This window comes from Condylura cristata, unplaced genomic scaffold, assembly GCF_000260355.1.
Source record: "Condylura cristata isolate star-nosed mole 26May11 unplaced genomic scaffold, ConCri1.0 scaffold00029, whole genome shotgun sequence".
NCBI lineage: Eukaryota > Metazoa > Chordata > Mammalia > Eulipotyphla > Talpidae > Condylura > Condylura cristata.
The window spans coordinates 4,416,668-4,435,132 of NW_004567130.1; the positions used below are offsets into that span (position 1 = coordinate 4,416,668).

General features: G+C 63.4%; 1 protein-coding gene across 1 annotated transcript in view; it reads left to right on the top strand.

The window, feature by feature from the left end:
* Positions 1-18,465, top strand: part of FBRSL1 (fibrosin-like 1) — a 39,631-nt gene that overhangs the window by 17,914 nt on the left and 3,252 nt on the right. Inside the window, exons 6-21 of the mRNA XM_012730823.1 lie at positions 4,789-4,818; positions 11,085-11,130; positions 12,304-12,607; positions 12,692-12,897; positions 13,134-13,202; positions 13,368-13,582; positions 14,113-14,163; positions 14,302-14,397; positions 14,794-14,895; positions 14,977-15,009; positions 15,091-15,162; positions 15,704-15,833; positions 16,597-16,674; positions 16,854-16,937; positions 17,032-17,236; positions 18,012-18,460. Of these exons, the coding sequence (XP_012586277.1) occupies positions 4,789-4,818; positions 11,085-11,130; positions 12,304-12,607; positions 12,692-12,897; positions 13,134-13,202; positions 13,368-13,582; positions 14,113-14,163; positions 14,302-14,397; positions 14,794-14,895; positions 14,977-15,009; positions 15,091-15,162; positions 15,704-15,833; positions 16,597-16,674; positions 16,854-16,937; positions 17,032-17,236; positions 18,012-18,460 (2,170 nt within the window). The remainder of the gene's footprint in view (positions 1-4,788; positions 4,819-11,084; positions 11,131-12,303; positions 12,608-12,691; positions 12,898-13,133; positions 13,203-13,367; positions 13,583-14,112; positions 14,164-14,301; positions 14,398-14,793; positions 14,896-14,976; positions 15,010-15,090; positions 15,163-15,703; positions 15,834-16,596; positions 16,675-16,853; positions 16,938-17,031; positions 17,237-18,011; positions 18,461-18,465) is intronic.

Below are 18,465 nucleotides of genomic sequence, written 5' to 3' on the forward strand. Positions count from 1 at the left end.
CCTTAGGAAACAGGTGAGGGCCTGGGCCCTGCTGAGGAGGCAGCAGTCCTAGGCAGCAGGGCCCGCGCCACCTCCAAGGTTCCCGCAGCAACCACGTCTCTCCAGGAGGAGGACACTGAGGCTCAGAGGTCAGAGGACTCACAGGCACCCCACAGGAGGACTCCTAAGGCCAGCTCCCCCTGTGCCCAGTGGGCACCATGCCTACTGTGCTAGCCTTGCCCCTCACCCTTGTCGCCCACAGGAGGGAGGCCCCTTCCCTCTCCCTGGTCTGGGCTCTGCGTGGGCTGCGGAGTTAGGCCAGAAAGGATGGCTGCTTCCTTGCCTGCTCAGGCGCTGAGGAGGGAAATACAGCCAGAGTGTCCTGGGGCCTGATGCAGCAGGGGTAGGAGGGAGGGCACCACTGCGATGCAGGTCCAGCTCAGAGGCCCTGGGTGGGCAGGAGCAAGTGACGACTTGGAGTCCAGCGAAGGGAATGGGGCTTGTGGGCCCCCCAAGAGCATGGACCAGGGATGAGCAACACCTTCCTCCCAGGCCTGTGCTGGGTTAGTGAGCTCCAGCTATCAGACGTGTGCTCCATGGCCGCCCACACCCTCCAGACTCTGCCCACTCTAGCCGAGTGGCCCTGGACTCTGAGGCTGTTGTGGGTTGTTGCAAGGCAGCGACTGCAGCCGCTCTGGGGGGTGTCCAGCTTCCCTGCCCCTGCCCCTATGCCAGGTCATGGCTTTGGCTACCATGGGCAGGAAGGGCCCTGCAATGGGCGCAGGCTCAGGGCTCTCCCAGTGAGGCTCGGATATGAGGCTGGGGGCTGCCTGGGCCCTGCTTTCCTCCAGGAGTGGTTAGCACCTCCCAGCCACCTACACATGGATGCAGCTGCTGCCAGTACCGGCCTTCCAAGCCTCTCCTCAACCCAAAGTCAGCGGCCTGACTATGCAGAAGCTGCTAAACCTTTCACCTCCTAACAGGGCAGTCCAGCCTGAGCCCCCACTGCTGTCTGCGTCGCTGTCATCCTGCCACCCCTCCCTACTGCCATGCATGGCTCATGCAGTCCTGACGGAAGAGCTTGGGGACTGCCCTGGCAGTCAGAGCCCTCCCAGGTCACTGCTCTGTGTGTGGGCCTCAGTCACCAGCCCTAGAGAGTCAAGCGCCTAATGTCAGAACAGGAGCCAGCAGGTGCTGCGTCCCTCTAGCCAGAGGTCCTTCTGACCTTTCCTCCCAGCCTTGCCAGAGCTGTTGTCTTGGGTCTTGGAGGGAGAAGCCAAGCAGGAGTCTCCCTGGCTTTAAGCCAGTCCCACAGGCTGAGGGTGGTAGGACACAGCCAGCCCGTGGGTACATGTGCAGGGCACAGTACAGGTGTGCCCCCATGCCTGTCTTATAGCCTCTAGCACATGCGTGCCTGGCATGGAGGCCAGAGATAGGGGCCTGGGCTTGCTGGGTGGTGGCACCTGGCCCCCACATCCTTAGACACCTGGGCTAGTGGCACCATATCCAGGCAGTGAACACATCTGATACTGGGTCTCCAGGCTGTCTAGTCTTCACCCAAAGAACTGGGGTAGTGAGGAGTGGGGCCTCGTGCAGCATCCCCACAGCTTCTGAAATGCCACAGCGCTAGGCCTGACAGGGCTGCCCCCACAGAGTTGGCCAGGGCCAGAGTTGTTGGGTGGGTAGTGGGCAGGGCCACAGAGCCATGGGGTTCCTGTCCAGCCCTGGAGGCACTGGGGATAGAGGCCTAGCCCTTCCGTGCTGACTCTCTGCTTGGATGCCCTTGGATGTCAGATTGTAGGCAGATGGCCATGGCCAGTGCAAAGGAGGCTGAGGGCCGTGCATGGACTTCTACCAGCGGCTACTCTCAGCCACATCCAAAAGTGCAGGAGGGGGCCCTGGGACTAGAGAGTAGATGTGCCACCTCTATGTCCCCCTTTTTCTTAGCTGGGTGCCATGATCATGGCAAAGCTACTGACTATCAGGAGCTCCCTGGAGACCCAAGGCAGAGAGGAGGTAGGGACAGGCTATGGGTGGGGTGCCCCCTCTGGGGGAGCCATGGGCAATGGAGCCCCATGCTAGGCCCTCCCAGCTAGCTGCATATCCTGTCAGGTGACTCCTGTGTAGCCTCCCAGGCGTTAGGCTGTGGTGACTTTAATCACTCCTTAATTGGGTGATTAATGCTTTGCTTTGCTCTAAAGCCTAAACGCTCATAAAAAGCAAATTAACCGAGTAAACAGGAGTGAAACAGGCACTGTCCCTTTAGGCAAACTAATCAGGCCCGAGGTGGTAGGGCCCTCAGGCCGTGCTGGAGCCTCAGCCCCACAGGGGGACCTTGCCAGCTCCTGGGGCTAAGGCCTCAGTGTCCCCTTCATGCACCTGGAAGCCATTGGGCGGGAGACAGCCTCACCCGCCTCCCTAGCACAATATAGTCCTACCCTGCTCCCCCCCTGACCTGCATGCAAGTCCAGAGACTGGGGGCCTGACACTGTGGGCTTGGGTGCAGCTCTTGGCCCTGCTCGCCAGCCAGGTGGGCACCCATAGTGCTACGGCCCATCTCTCACAAGTCACCTACACTGGCCCCCGTGCCCCCGTCTCGGAGTCTCATGCCTCCGAAGGTTGGTCAGGTAATAGGAGGAAAGGGAGCTGGAGCAGGTGGCGGTGACAGTGGTGGACGTGGTGATGGGGATGATGACAGTGATGGTGGTAGTGGTGACAGTGGTGGTGGAGGTGATGGTGATAAAGGTGATAAAGGTGGTGGTAGAGGTGATAATGGTCGTGGAGGTGGTGGTGGTAGAGGTGTTTTTTCTCTAAATCAGCCACCACGGAACGCTGCAGTGATAAAGCCTGAATCTCCTGTTTCAGGGAGGGGAGCGACTGCCACGCCGGGCTGGGCAGCACAGCTTCCTTAGGCGAGCACTGAGTGTCTGCTCTGACGGGGCTGTCCCTGGAGGAATGTGTCTAACTAAGGCGCATCTGTTAACGTAGACTTTTGGTTAAAATTCTAATGCTTGTGAAGAAGCTTGGAGAGCTGTAGGGTTAGAAGAACCAGGGGATGGAGACAAGCCAGGCCACAAAGGCTCCAGGGGCCCCCGCTGGCCTGGGGACCAGCAACTGCATGTCCACTGTGGCAATGGACACGACCTGCCTTCAGAGGGCAGAGGCTGTAAAGGGGGCAGGTGGGGGCAAAGGCCCTCTAGTCCAGTTGGGGGCAGGGGGGAGAGGTTTATCCTGAGGCCAGCTCTCAGTGTGGGAATCCAGCTCACCAGCGCTCAGGTCGGTAGGCTATGCCATGGGGCAGCAAGGATGCTGAACACACAACAGATAAACATTTTGTCTAAAAATAAAGTCAAATTCTTGCAGCCATACCTGCCCGTGCAGCCCGGTGACCTGCCTGAAGTTAGAGTGACACTGAGAAGCTGTATCCAGAGAGCTGTGCAGACTCTGACCCAGACCGAGTGGGTGATGAGGCTGGCGCTGCATGGTTGAGGCGGCACGGGGCAGGGCGCAGTGGGGGTGGGCGCACAGTGGGTTGGGAAACTCTGGGGCACCCTGTGCGGTGGGGACCAGGCCTCAGCAGTTGGCCTGGGACAGGAGCTCAGGAGGCCAGTCCTGTGATCCCAGGGGCTTCTGGGTGACACTCCAGGCATGTTCTGGCAACCCTGTGGGCTGCTCTCCCTCAGCAGCTGCTGAGTGACACCCGTGGGCAGCGTGGTCCCAGAGCTCACAGGGCTCGCACCTGCATGCACCACGCTGGTCATGGTGGAGGGAATAGCGGTCACCTCACACTTCCCAGGACTCCCAGGTATGGGCCACACATGTTCAGGCCTCCAGAGCCCAGCTCTAGCCACATGGCACCAGGGAACAGCCTGGCCCAGGACTCCCCACCTGGATGCCCACCACATGAGGGACCCCCACAAGTCTTCCCGGCCTCATCACTCCACCCTATCCCAGTCCAACACTGGCTCAATAGGCCTTGCCCAGAGAACAGGTTTTCTTACTGTGTGTCCGCTGGCTGGCATCAGGCCTGGCCAGCTCGCAGGGCAGCCTTCATCCCCCTCCACCACAGGTTTGTGAAGCTCAGCTGGAAGCCAGAGGGGTCCTGGGCTCTAGAGATGAAGGGTTGCTGGCCTGCCAGTGCCCTCAGCGGGGTGGGGTACAGCCCAGGCTGGAGCTCAGTGGCTGTGCTCCCACACTGGGCTCCATGTCCTGACGCAGGGAGAGACCAGCTAGGGGTCTCAGCACTTCTGCAGGTGGCGCTAGGCTGCAGCTGTGCCTGCTGCCCAGCCAGGAGCACCTGGCCCAAGGCTCTGAGCCGCAGCCCCTCCACCTGTTCTGTACCCCCCACAACCAGCAAAGACCGCTGCCCACACGCCCAGCTGACCCCACTCCCCAGAGTGCTTTCCTGCCACAGGATTGGCCAGTCCAATACACACCATGTCCAAGTGACTGTTGTTGCACGCAGGCAGTCACTGCCCCAACCCCCGTGCCATGGTTCCCACTGGGGTACGTCTGGTGCTTCGCCGATTGGCCCTAGGTCCACCTGCTGCTGCCTGTCTGCAGCCCCTCATTAAGCCTTTGCCCCTAATGGATGACCACATCTCCCCACATCACCCTGGAACAGCGAGGGCCCCAAACAGCAGCTGGGGTGCTACTCCAGTCACCGCAGCAGGGGACCCCAGGTGGGGGTGGGAGTGCCCGTGGTATGTCTGCCCCGGTGGGCCTGATGCCCAGTGGGCCCCTGTCCAGGCCCTGGCTGCAAGGGCCAGCTGCGCGGGCTGTGGCCGACTCACCTCTCTCTCCCCACAGTGTGACAGTGAGAGCAGCGGGGACGATCAGGTAAGCTCCAGTGGGACAACTTCCCCAGGGCTGGGGCATAGCAGGCCTAGTGCTGGCACTGCCTCCTGCAGGCCCCTGGGGGTACTGTGGGCCTGGGATGGCTGCCATCACAGCCCACCCACCTGGTAGGGGGCACGGTTGGTGTAAAACAGCCTTGAGACTGGGGGCTCAGAGCTGGTATCCCTGGCATCCAGGCAGCTATCCGGAGCCACTGTCCCTCAGCTCCCTGGCAGGGATAAACCACTGATGGCACCACAAGCACCGCTGTGCCCAGGCCTCAGCCCCCACAGAGAAGCCTCCTGGTTCCCATTGTGGGGTGGGCTAGCAGTTGGCTCTGCTCCTCGCAGGGCCTGCTCACCTGGCTGTGCCAGCTGCAAGAGTGAGAGGCACGTGCCTCCAGGCCCTGCTCTGTCCTCACTGGTGCGGGACCCCAGGGTGGCAGCCCCTGGTCAGCTTTCTCCAGCAGGCAGCTGGGAAGAAAGACCAAGCTCCTCTCCTGGCCAGCCAGCTCTTTCCAAGGTTCCTTGAGGCTCCCCAACTCCCGATTCCTGCTTCCACCTTGCTGGCCAGGACCCTGGGCGCTGCCACCAGCTCTGCACTCAACAGCCGGGCATTCCACTCCCAACAGACAAGCCGACGGAGGGCCCTGAGCCTTCCCCCTTCCCTAGGACCTACCCATGGCCTTCTGGTTTCCCCTCCATGGCCGGTGGGCAGACATGCCTGGTGCAGGGCCCCTGCTCTGGGTGAGTGAGTTCTGCAACCCTCTGGACCCTGCAGCCATCTGTCTAGTGACCTGGCCAGTGGTGGGCACTACACTCCTATAAGGGATGTCTGTCCAGCCTACCTGCCAGATTCCCCACAGGAGGTAGCCCAGTACCAATTCTTGGAATAGGGCTAGGCTGGGGGGCAGCTGGCAGCAGGTGGCTAGGAGAAACAGGGGACCTGAGGTTCCAGTTCTGGGAGGCCCCAAGAGGCTAAAGCTGTGGTCTCCATGGTGCCTGGGGTGGGTGAGGGCACAGTTCCTCCCTATAGACCCTGCAGGCATTGCCCTCCTGTGGCTGGTGGGCCCACCCACCAGCCACAGCCAGGCTGGCTGCTACAAACTGCAGAGAATGGACAGAACAGATGTGTGAATGACCTAGTAGCTCTATGGTTCTGGGCTGCCAAGGCTGGGACCTGCTGCTGCCAGTGGCCCCTCTGGACCCTGAGCCCACGTCCCAGGGGATCTGGAGGCACACTCTCTCCTCCCTCACTCCCACACTCCAGCCATCTGCAGAGACCTCTCAGGTCAGAGGAGACAAGCATGCATCCTGCCTACACTCCCACTGCACAGCCTCTAACCCTGGTCCTGCCTGGGTGGGTGGGTCCCCATGTCCACTCTGGCCAGCATTGTGCATGCCAGAAGGGGTCCAGATGGCTTTGTTGGGCCAGAAGTGGAGCAGCTGCAGGCCTGAGCTTCACACCCTTAGAAGCTCTGCTCTAGCTTCTGCCCTTCCAGTCAGGATGCTGAGGTCACACGTGCTGGGCAGTCTTCCACTGACCAAGCCCCTGTTGAGGCCCCCACACTGCCAAGGGGGTGGTAGGCTGGCCGTCCCCCTCCAGGGCAGCTGAGGGGGCCAGCAGCACACGGGGACCCTGATGACCCCCATCTGTTTCACAACAGTGGGCTGTGGAGTGGCTGGGCAGAGAGCTCTGGGTACATCCCTTTGGCCCACAGGTGTGCTTTGGAATCTAACATTTAGGGTCTCGGCTCCTAGCTTCACATCTCTCCACCCATCCCTGCTCTGCTCTGGACCCAAGCTACTGTCCTCTCTGTACAGAATGAGACCACCTACCTTTCCCAGCCCATTTTACCTCCAAGCCAGGGGAGGAGGGACCTGACCTGGGCCACTGATGAGGCTAGTCAGCCACAGCTCCCCTACCCACACTGCTGCTGGAACCCCATTCACTACCCAGGTGGGGTGGCAGCCAGCTGGAGCCCAGGAACGCCAGGCCCTTCCCTGCTGAGACCTGAGGCTGCTAGTGGGGGTTTGCCCAGAGTCAGGCTGGGTGTGGCCCTGGAAGGTGGGTACAGCCTGGTCACATAGGAAGGGTCTGGTCTGGTCTGCCTGCCTCCAGGTGGGGCCCTCTGCTCCCCCCCCCCCACACTCCAGGCTGGGCCCTCTTCCCTTTGTCCCCAAACCTGGCCCCTTGTGACCCCTGCTGCCTTGGAGGGTCCCTTTGCAGGTCTCCTCTTTCTCCCTCTATACTGGAGGCCTGTCTCTTCTACCTGGCCCAGGGCTCTGTGCCCCCCACGCCTGGGCATGCTATGAGTGGCACAGGCTCTTCTCCAGCATCTTGGCCTGGTCCTGCTCCTCCAAGTCTCAAGTGCCCCTGCTAGAGGACCGCTGTGCCTGCCCCTGAGCTTGACCCAAGCTCTGATGGGCACTTGAGGGCCAGCATGGGGCCACTGTGAGCTCCCTGCTCTGCATCCTGTCGTGGCAGGGTGCTGGTGCAGGAGGCGGAGCCCAACCATCTTCCAAGTGTTCATGTCTGGACTGGGGCCAGTGGGCACACTAGCTACCTTCAAGGACAAGGGCAGTGGCCTCCCCACCCTTCCAAAAGGCACCCTAGCTCCTGGCCCTCTCTCCTCTCTTCCCACCAGCCACCTCACCCATTGCCCCTCTTCTACCAGTGGCTACAAGGCCACCTGGATATGACCACCCCCCAGCTCAAGGTCAGCATGTGGGCAGGGCACTCAGGCTCCTGCTGGGCCTGCAGGACAAGTGCCCTCTGCCCTATGCCCAGAGGAATTGGTGTTCATGAGTAGGTGTTGCCTTTGGGGCTGGGTGATGGCCAGGGAAGCACCCAGGCCAGGCCCTGGAGGACAAGTGTCTGGGGAGGCCCATGGGCAGAGGGCCAAGCCCTGCACTGTGCAAGTCCCCTTGCTTTGGGCATCTGCCAGTCAGCCTCCAGCAGCCTTGGGCGGGGCCCAGCTAGTGCTTATTGTTTTATAGCAGAAAGCAGCGGATGAGGATAATGCATGTATTGGGGGGATAACCCAAACAGGATAAAAGGGGTCACAGCCACCAGCAGGCTGGCACTACCAGTCACCTGTCCACAAAGGTGCTCCTCTAACACCTTGTGATCTGGCCTGTGAATGTCTGGGCTTCCACAGAACTTCTGCCTCACCTTGCTCCAGGATACACCTCCGGATGCCCCCAGCCCCCCAATGGGTTAAGAGGGGCCCTTGCATTTCTCCCCTCTGCAGTCTCCACGGGCTTCCTGGTGGGCTTCTATGGGCGCTGTACTGCCGCGCAGGGGTTGCTGGGGGGAAGTGGTGCCCACTCTGCCTTCGGGCGCGTTCTGCACCTCTTCACTTGGCTTCCCTCCATGGGAAACCTCCCCGCGGTGGGGGCGAGTGGATGAATCCTCAAGGCGCTAGGGCCAACTCTCTGGAACTGCTCCCCGTTCTCCTAGTTGCTTCCCGTTTTTGCTGGCGGTGAAACTGAGGCTCCGGGAGGGCGGACTTGGGCAGAAGTCGGGCATCCCTCCCAGTTTCTCGAGGTGCTCTTCTCAGTTTCCTCCTCTGTAAACTAGGCATAGTGTTCATAATTCGTGGCAGTGAGGGTCGGGGCGTCGGGGGCCAAAAAGCGCCTGGTGCGCGCTGACACCAAGTCCCTGGCCCTGGGCGGAGACTACCCGGTGTTCGCCGAACGGGAGTGGCGGCCCCCCAAGATCCGCGCCTCGGGGCTGGATTAGTCGGGGCTGCGCGCGCCCCGCCCCCGCCCGCTCGCACCTCCCGCCCAGCGCCCGACGGCGCCCAGGGCTCCGAGCGCACCGAGAGCCGCTCGGAGCGCACCGAGCCGGCCACAGACATGCGCGCCCCCGGCCCGAGTTCCGGCTAGGCAGGCGCGCCTGGAGGCGGCCGCTCGACAGGCTGCGGCCCAGGGACCAGCGGCGATCCCCTGCGGAGCGCGCCGAGGCGGGGGCGCCGGCGCGGTGAGTGCGCGCCGCAGCTCCGGGGCGGGAGTCGAGAAAGCCACTGTTCACTCTCGGAGAACCGGGTGCGGAGGCTCCGGGCGCTCTACCCATCTGGGAGCGAGGCGCGCGGAGCCCCCGTGTCCAACTGGCTGCACCCCTTAAGCACACGTGGCGCCAGGCGGATGGGGGTGCAGCCCCTTTGAAGGTCCCGGCACCAGGAGCCGGCTATGCCTGCGGATCCAGGCGTCGAACGGGGAGAGCGCCTTTGTTTGCTTCCCCGAAGCGGGCTTGCCCGCCGGGGGTCCGGCGCCTGCCGCGCTCACCTGCCTTGTAGTTGGAGTTCTTTGTCTGGGGCGGGGCGCGGCCGGCAGAGCCTGCCGCGTGTCTGGGTCACTGCCACCCCATGGGTCTGGCCCTCGCAGACAAAGCCGCTGTGACCTCCACCTGCAGCTGGGACCGTGCCCCTCTGGGGACTTAGTGGTAGCCCCAATCATGCTCCTCCACTGGGACCCTAACCCTGGAACCTGTGCTTTGCCCTGGAGTGACCTGTTCCTCCCACCTGGCACTGGGTGAGTGCCAGGACCAGAGGTGGCTGTGGCTACAAAGTCCTGGGCCTGGGGAAGCTGTTCCCTGCCTGTAGGAAGTGTCCTGAAGCCTGTATCACTGGCCCCCAGAGGTCCCCAGAGCTAGGTATGCCTTCCTGGACAGGTGCAGCACTGCAAACAACTCTGATCCCCCAACTTCCTTGAGCAAACTTGAACTTGAGCCAGTGGTGTGTTGTGGGGTCCAGATGGACCTGAGAGAGCCCTTTCTGACATGATCTGTGAGGAGCTCCAGAAGTGTGGGAAACTGCTCCCCAACTTCCCCAGAGTCACGGGCACCCCCTCTAGGTATTGGGAGCTGGGCCTTGAACTGAGCCAGAACTTGGGGGGGGGTTGCTGGGAAGGGCTTATAACTAACTAGCCTTCTCAGGGCTGAGGAGAGGATGCTAGGTGGCAGGTGTAGGGCCTTGCCTCACTCCAGGTCCTGTAGCCCGTGCACCCACAAGGGTGTCCCTAGTGATAGTTGAGGCAGCATGGCCCTGGCTTTTCACCTTCCACTTCTGCTGACATGCGCCCTTGGTGGCCCTTACCCCACCCTTGTCCCCAAGCATCCTGGTAGGGAAGTAACTGCTGTCCACCACCTCAGCTCAACAGGGCACTAATGCCACCCTCCCTCCCACCCACCCAGGGCAGGGACTTTGGCTCCAGTGGGCAAGGTGAGGCCCTGGGAGGCACCCAGTCCCAGGGTTTGTACTGGTTTGACTTTGGCCACCTGGGTGGGAGCAGACAAGACTGGTGGTGACTGGCACCACAGGTGTCAGCGCACCCCAAATGGGGTGGCTGTGGAGCCCCTGGTGAGCATGGTGCCACCTAGTTCTCCCACCTCCTGGTTACAACCGCAGCCCTGGTCAGTAGCCTGAACACCCTCACTTCCCTGCAAACAGACCTTCCTCCCCATCAGGGCCCACCTGTGTGGCCCCTTGCCCTGTGTTTGAGCACAACGTGGACTCTCCCTGGCACTTTCACAGGCAGTAAACTTGCCTGTGTCCAGCGCAGCCAGCATATCCCCACTGGAGTCTGCTGAGGACCTCTCCACCACCCAGAGCACTCCCTTGGGCTTCTTTATTCCATGTTTGATTTGTTTTGGTGAGGCACATAACCTGAAATTCACCATTATGGCCTCATCTTCAGCCTCCTGCAGAGCCCATGCATCTTCCCCATGTGGACACTGGCCCCTGCCCCATAGGGCTCCAGGGAATGGCACCACAGGGCCAGTCTTTGCTGCACTGCTTCTCCACTCAGTTCAGTGCTGAGGCAGTGAGAATTCCCTCTCTTTGCTAGGTGGGACAGTCATATGCCAAGCATTCTGGCTGGCCATTAGGTCCAGGCTGCAGTGACCAGTGTGTTGACCCTGAGACCCTGCCTTCTGGTCTAGGGTGGGCACCTGGAAGTGGGTGGGGCATGCTCTCAGGTGTTTGACTCTGGATGCACCCCAGGGGAAACCCATGCATCTTCCCTCCTGTGGAGAAAGTTGGGCCCCTTGTGTCCAACTGCTGGTGTGGTAGTGGCTCATTGTGAAGGTGTAGCACCTCGGGACTGGTAGCCTCTAGAGCCAGTGGAGTCCACTGACCCTGCCCCTGGACCCCTGAGCAGCCAGATGACCCTGTGGGGGCAAGCATGGCTCTTCCCCCCCTCCCCATCCCCCCAACATGAGGTGCTGGGCAGGACATGATTCCCCCTTCCCCTGACCCTCTCTTCCAGGCATCTGTGAGCTCGGAGCAGCTCTTTGGCCCAGCAGCCGACACAGGTAGGCGTGGCTCTTGGAGTGGGCGGGCCCTGGCCCAGTAAGCCTGTGTTCAGGTTCCAGGTGCAGAGCTGAGGCAATTGCTGCTGCGACTTACTGTGCTATCCCCCAAGACATACGTGAGGACATCAGGGGAGCCAGGGCTGGGCTGAAGTGGTGCTCCCCAGAGATGGGGGTGGGCATCTTCTAGACTTCTGGCCAGCAGCCTGCTATGGGTGGTGAGGAGCCGCCTCTCAACTTCCCAGTGGGCTCTCAGTCTAGTGCCACCCAGGCCCCATGCAGAGACCTCTGGCCCAGAGGGCTGGGTGGGGTGGGAAGGTCTGGGCCGAGGCCCATAAGGCAGACACCCAAGAAGTGTGGACCTGGGACTGTGCCTCCGCCTTCCTGCCTCTAGGCTGCTTGGCCTGGTTGCTGCAGAGACCCTCTCTTCCAATTGAAGTCATGGTGGCCGCAGGTCCTGAGGGGACGCATCAGCACCCCCAGCCCAGCACAGGGAAGCAGCCAGGCTGTGGGTGCAGATGCCATGTGGGTAGGGGTGGGGGTGATGGGCAGCCACTGCACCCCAGTTGGCTGCTGCTGCTGTCCCCATTTTGGACAAACCCAGAAAAGGCAGGGGCAAGTCAAGAGGCCACATTAGGATTTGGGGCAGGCCGCCAGCTGCTGCCACTGCATGTGTCCCCTAGGCCTAGACTGCTGGAGCAACCCAAAGGGTATCTACACAACGACCTCCTGGAGGGGGGATTTGCCTGGGCAGTGACCCCAGGCAGCCTTGGCCCCCATCCTCAGGACCACTCAGGGTTGGCCCATGTGGATGCTGAGACCTTGTTTATAGCGCCCTCAGGGACCTACCCAGCAGGGCCCACTCAGAACCACTGAGGAATGTGGGTGGGGGGCTCTGACATCAGAAAGTGCACTGGGCACCAGCATAAGTCATTCAGGCAAAGCCCCTGCAGAGGGGCCTGGACCACCCTGACACATTTTGCATGGGCCCTGCTGTGGAGAAACCGCTGGGAGCCAGGGCCGCACTCTCCCTGGCACACCTCCCTGGAGGATTAAGAGGCAGGCCTGCGCCTCCATAACTGTCTGCTTCCCCATCAACAGCCAGTGGTACCTGGGCACATGGTCGGGGAAGCTACAGCCAGGGACCTCAGGCTCACTCCAGCCCTGTCCCTGCAGGCCCCAAACAGGGTGAGAAGCTTGAGGCCAAGGCCGGGGCACCACCCAAAGTCTCGGGCTTGGAGCGCAGCCGCGAGCTGAGCACCGGGCCACCCTTCCCGCCCTCGGCGCGCAGTCCCGCGCCCGCCGCCAGCCCCGCGCAGGGCGCCCCCGCCAGCCCCCTGGTCAAGAAGGAGGCCCCCGCCCCGGCACGCGCGCCCCTGCCGCCCTGCGCCCCGCTCCCGACGCACGTGCCTCTCCCTGCTGGCGCTCTCCCTGGCCCCAGCCCCAGCCAGGCGGCGCACCCGGGTTTGCACAAGCTCAGGTGGGTGCAGACGCTCGCGCGCGCGGGGCGGGCAAGCCGGCGGGCAGGGGGCGCGCGCAGGCACTGAGCCCCTGTCCCCCGCAGGAGCAGCAGCGCCGGCCTGGGGCTCGCCAAGCTCGCGTCCCTGGCGCCGGCCGGGCCGCGCCCGCACCTCTCTACCTCACACTCGGCGCTCCGCTCGCAGGCCCAGCACCAGCACCCCGCGGCGGCCATGTTCGCCCCGCCTCCGACACTGCCCCAGCCGCCGGCACTGCCGGCCAACGGCCTGGTGCTCCCGGGACACCCCGCGGGTAGGTCTGGCCAGGGTCCCACCCCTCCACGTGCAGAGGCGCAGCCTTGGGGCTCTGTCCCAGTGGGGTGGGGTCCTGAACCCCTTGCCACTGTGGCTATGAGGGCCCACCCCCACCCCCGGTAGGAGGGGAGACCCCTGATGTGCTTGCTTCTGGTAGGACTGGTGCCCAGGGCCAAGTCCAGAGACACAGGGCCCGGCCCTGCCTGCCCAGCTGAGGCCACCTCTCTCCCCCAGATGCCAGCCTGCTGGTCCCGCTCAGCCCACCGGTCTCGCACTGCCAACCTCGCGCGGGGATTCTGATTGGTACTTGGGCACAGACGCCTCTCCTCCCTCCTCCCTCAGGCCCACACACCGCGAGCGGCCCCCCGGGCCTAACCTGCGGCCACCGCGAGTGCCAGGTGACTACCCGCCTCGCCCCCGGGCCCACGGCCGACGCGCCTCTCTGTCTCTCTCTCTCTTCTCTTGTAGATCACGAGCTGCTCAGGCAAGAGCTGAACGCGCGTTTTCTGGTCCAGAGCGCTGAGCGGCCCGGCGCCCCCCGGGGCCCCGGGGCTCTGCTGCGAGCGGAGTTCCACCAGCACCAACACACACACCAGCACACACACCAGCACCAACACACATTCGCCCCCTTCCCTGCCGGGCTGCCCCCAACGCCGCTGGTGCCGCCCACCGCACCCCTGCCGGTGCGTAGGCCCCGCCAGGCAGACACGCAGGCACCCTGCTAGGGCACCACAGTCCACACAGCGCTCCCCCCCACGGGTGGCTTCCATGGGGACTGCTGCTCAGATGGCTCTGTGTCCACATGAGCTGTGATCTGGTGTTCCCCAAGCGGCATCCTCAGTGCCCAGGTGGGCGTGGGGTGGCAGGTCCGATTTCTAAGAGGGACAGACCAGACCCCTGTGTACTGAGGAGCCCCTGCTCCCCTGGGCTTTACCTTGGGAACCACCAGTGTGCTGGCTTTTGGGTGTCTTCTGCCTATGCACCAGCGTGGGCTCTGTGCCCCTTGCAGCTGCAGCCCCCTTCCCCCCGGCCAGGCATGTTTGGGTCCCCAAACCTTGGCACACGACCCTCAGCAGTGGGGTCAGTGGCTCCAGCTCCGGCTGCTGGCCTGGGGCCACGAGCAGTATCTGGTGGCACAGACAGCCAAGTGGGGTGATGGGCCAACAGAGGGCACTGGGCCTAGAGGGCACCTCACTCTGGTCTTTTGTTACAGTTTGAGAAGTTCACACCCAAGCTGGACAGTCCCTACTTCCGACATTCCAGTGTGAGTGTTCTGGGGTCCTTGTAGGGTAGGCAGAGGGGAAGGGAGCTCTCCTGTCCCTGGTCCCTGCAGCCTCCAGACTGGAGCCAGGGTGTCTGGGTACCTGCCTGATCCCTGGAAGGCCCTCTCTTTTTCTTCCAGTTCTTCCCGGCCTTCCCTCCGGCGTTCCCCGGACTACCTGCCCTGCTCCCACACCCGGGCCCCTTTGGGTCCCTGCAGGGCGCTTTCCAGCCCAAGGTATCTGCTGCTCCGGGAGGGGCTGCCCTGGGTGGGTGGCCCTGTGTGTCCTGGTGGGATACTGTCCTCCATTGGGGTGAGGTGAGCTCTGGTTGGAAGGCTTCCAGCAGGAGGGAGCTTTGTGTCCCACAACATTCAGCCCCAGACTCCAGGGAGACCTGGGAGCCCTCAGCAGGCCTTAGCCTAGACAGCCTTCCTGCCTGGGCACACCATGCAGTCTTTGGGGTGTTCAGGGGAGATGGCCAGGAAGGTGCCACCAGTACATAGTCCATACTGTGAGACTTGGTGGAGGGTCTGTGGGCCCTTGGCCCGCTGGCATGTAGCCCTGCCCAAGGCCGTGTGGGCTGTGAGGACTGGCCTCCAGGAGCAGTGGCATGCCCTTCTGCACACTACCAGCTCCACCTGTGCCCTGCACCTCTCCCCTCTCAGACCTCAAGCCCGATCGAGGTGACAGGTCGGGCCAGCACCATCCACACATTGCTCCAGAAAGCCCCTGTGGTAAGTGTCAGCTCCTCCCTGTAGCTGGGCACCCACAGTGGCCGCAGAGCCTGGACTGAGCACCCTCCTCTGCCTTGGCAGGTGCCTGACCCATATAGGACAGCAGCCGTCAGGGTGAGCACGGGTTGGGGCTGCGAGGGTGTGGGACATCCTGGGGAAACAGCCATGGGCCATGCTGAGTGTCCCCCACCGCAGAAGCCAGGGCGGTGGTGCGCTGTGCACGTGCAGATCGCTTGGCAGACATACCGCCATCAGCAGAAGATGAAGGTGAGTTTGGTCGGGCTGTGGGTGCAGCAGGGTAGGGGAGGGTGGCCTGGGCAGAGCTGGTTGGCGACCACATGGGGATCGGCAGTGTCCCTTGAATGCCAGAGCCTTGGGGGCAGCAGGCTGCAGCTCCGGGGGCAGGCAGGGGCCAGGCAGGAGTCTGAGTCTTGGCCTGGAGAGCCCTGAGACCTGCACCTGGGTGGCCACGTCCCTGCCCGTGAGTCCACATGCTTCGGACATAGCTGGGAGTCTAGTATAGCCACAGGAGTCAGGCAGGCCAGAGGTCAAGGGACAGAGGCAGGGAGCTGGTCAGGGAGGGGTGTGGGGATTCCTGGTGCTGGAGGGAGGCTTGGCCAGCTCTGGGCCAGGTTAACCGAGTCCTACCTGCTTCACTGGACATGTGGCTCCAGGAGGGGCCTAGAGGAAGCCCCTCCACTGGGGCCCTGCCTTTATGGGCAATCCTTATGGCAGGAAGGGAGCTCCGAGTGGAACAGGGGTCCTGACCCCGGGAGACAGCCCCTCAACACCCTGTTCCTCTCAGCAGATGCAGCTGGACCCACACAAGCTGGAGGTGGGTGCCAAGCTGGACCTGTTCAACAGGCCCCCTGTCCCTAGTGTGGTCACCAGCCTCCACTACCCGCAGGACCTAGCCAGGCCTCTCTTCTCCAGCTCCGGTAAGGTGGCGGGGTGGGGCTGCTGCCCTGGGGAGAAGCCCCAGCTGGGCTTGGGGCCCTGATTCGGGGGTTGCCCCCTTCCTCCCCTTCCTGGAACTGCTACCCTAGCTCATCCAGACACCCAGCACCCCACCAGCCGTCCGATTAGGGTCCATCACCACCCCAGCTTGAGTTGTGAGGAGCTCTCCCAGGACTCAGCATCAACCCTGAGACTGAGCTGGGCACGTGGGTGTGGCGGGGGGCTGCACCAAGGGCTGCCCCCAGGGGCTAGGGGCCCAGCCTGGTTCTGGTGGGGGCGGGCCCCGCATAGCCACAGCACTGCAGGCCCCGGTGCAACCTGGGCCCAAGACTTCTGGCTGGGAGACAGCTTAACCTGTGTGTGCGCCTCTACCCCTATGTTCATTCTCTGGGTTCCCTCTGACCCCAGCTGCACTGGTGGCACAGAGGTTTGTGTTCTGGGGTCAGGTCCCTGGGAACGGAGCCTGTGGCAGCAGGGGGCTGAGGAGGTCATATTCAGGCCCAGAGATGGAGCAGGAGGCACAGGGACATCCACCCCACCCTCAGACCACACTCCCCAGGCACCACCACCTTCTCCTTGACTGCCCGCCCCTTCTCAGGCCAAGTGGCCCCACTGCTGTCAGTGATGGGCTGGCCCTCACTCCCTCCCAGGCCCACCTTTCTGCCAATGGTTCTGGCATTAGAGGGTCCCAGAGAAAGCTGGGGTGCCCCTGCCAGTGAACCCTAGCAGCCCACCTCTCACCAGGTACCACCCATCCTGCCGTCACCCCATTTGGGCCCTCCATCCACCCCAGCAGCTTCTTGACTTCTGGCCGCCTGGCAGGTAGGTGCCCTTGAGGTGGGTGCAGGCTGGTCTCCTCCACAGACCTCAGGGCTGGGGGCAGGGTCCCCCAGATGGCAGAGGGGGCTCCTGCCAGGCTCGGGGGTCCCAGGAGAGGACCAAGGGCAGGTGGAACTCTGGGGGGGGGACCACTGAGCCACAGGCCCGACCTGCCCCTGCAGACCCCTTCGGCAGATCCAGCACCTTCGGAGGCCTGGGCAGCCGGGGCAGCGGCGCCTTCGGAGGCCTGGGCAGCCCGGCACTAGGTGAGTGGCAGCATGGCTGCCCCCCCCCACCTTGGCCCAATCGGCCAGGCCGTGGGGCTGGGCATCTGCTGCAGCCTCACGCTTCCTCCCCCAGCTCCAGGTGGCAGCCTCATCGCCCCCAAGGAGAGCTCTGGGCTGCCCAGCCTACCCAGCCCCCATGAGGCCTGGGACCGGCCTACCCGGGCAGCACCCTCCTTCCCCACGCCGCCACTGTGGCCCAAGCCCTTGGATGCTGAGCGAGCTTCAGCCTTGACCAACCACGACCGGGAGCCTGACAAGTGCAGGGAGGAGCGGGAGCGGTGAGTGGGCCCACGCTCCTCGCCCACCCACCCTGCACTGCCCTCAGCCGCGCCCAGTTAGGCCCAGCTCTGCCTCTGCCTCCCTGTGGGGAGTGGCGCCTTCCGCGTGGGGGAGGCGGGTAACACCAGCCGCTGCACTGCCTTAGGAGGACTCTGAGGGCTAAGGGCTGCCCAGAGACAGGCCCTTGTCCCCCACACTGGGTGATTTTGGGTGGCAGAATGGGTTGCGGCAGGCAGAGGGGGGTTCTACACTGCCTGGATGAGGGTTGCTGAGCCACCAGGAGCCCAGGCCAGGAGGGGCATGTTAGGGAGTTCCCCTAAACTGGCCTGGGGAGGCAGGACTCCCATTCAGGACATCAGCAGTCTTGATGGGGGTTCATCATGGCGTGAAGGGCTGTCGACAGAAGGAAGCAACGCAGGGCACCCAGACCCCAAGATCCTCCACTCCTCCCCAGCCCGGCATTTGGGGCATGAGTTCTGGGTGTAGCCGAGGCCAGCGTTGCCAGGGTGGGTGGCAGGGTAGTACGGCTGGAGGGGCTATCACATAGCCAGAAGGGCACTGTAGGGAGCCCCACTGGTACCTGGGGGAAGGAGAGCTGGGCCCCAGATTTGTTTACAGAGGGAATGGAGGCATGGTGGAGGTGCGGGGGTCTGGTGTGCCACAGGAGCTGCTGAGGCCTAGAGCAGGGCCTAGAGCTCACAGGATATGGGAAGCCCTCAGGTCCTGAGCTGCGATGTTGGGGCTGAGTGGGGTGTCTGGCTTGTCCCTCCCCAGGGACCTCCTGGAAAAGACTCTCCGGCTGAGTCGGGCCTCCCCAGGAAGCCACCCTCTGTTTCGAGGCCACGGAGTCCCCATCGAGCGTGAGGCTGGGCCCCGTGTCAAGGAGAATCACTCTCCGGCTGGGGAGGACAGAGGCAAGGGAGTGGCCTGTGAGCCTTCGCCTTCCACGCCAGGGGCCCTGGGCAACGGCCTGCGCCTGGCCAGCCTCCTGGCTGAGCGGCCCCAGAGTGACATAAAAGTCAAAGAGGAGCGCTGGGAGGATGGCGAAGTGCCAGAGCCCCCAGGAAGCGGCCTGTCTCCCGCACTCAGCCTGGGCCCGGCAGGCCTCGAGCGCCCTGTGGCGCCGGGTCGTGCCTGGGAGCTGCAGCTCGATGCCTACCGAGGCCTGGGCCCCATCGACCCCCGCGAGCGAGCCTACCGTGACCGCGAGCCCCTCGGCCACAGCCCA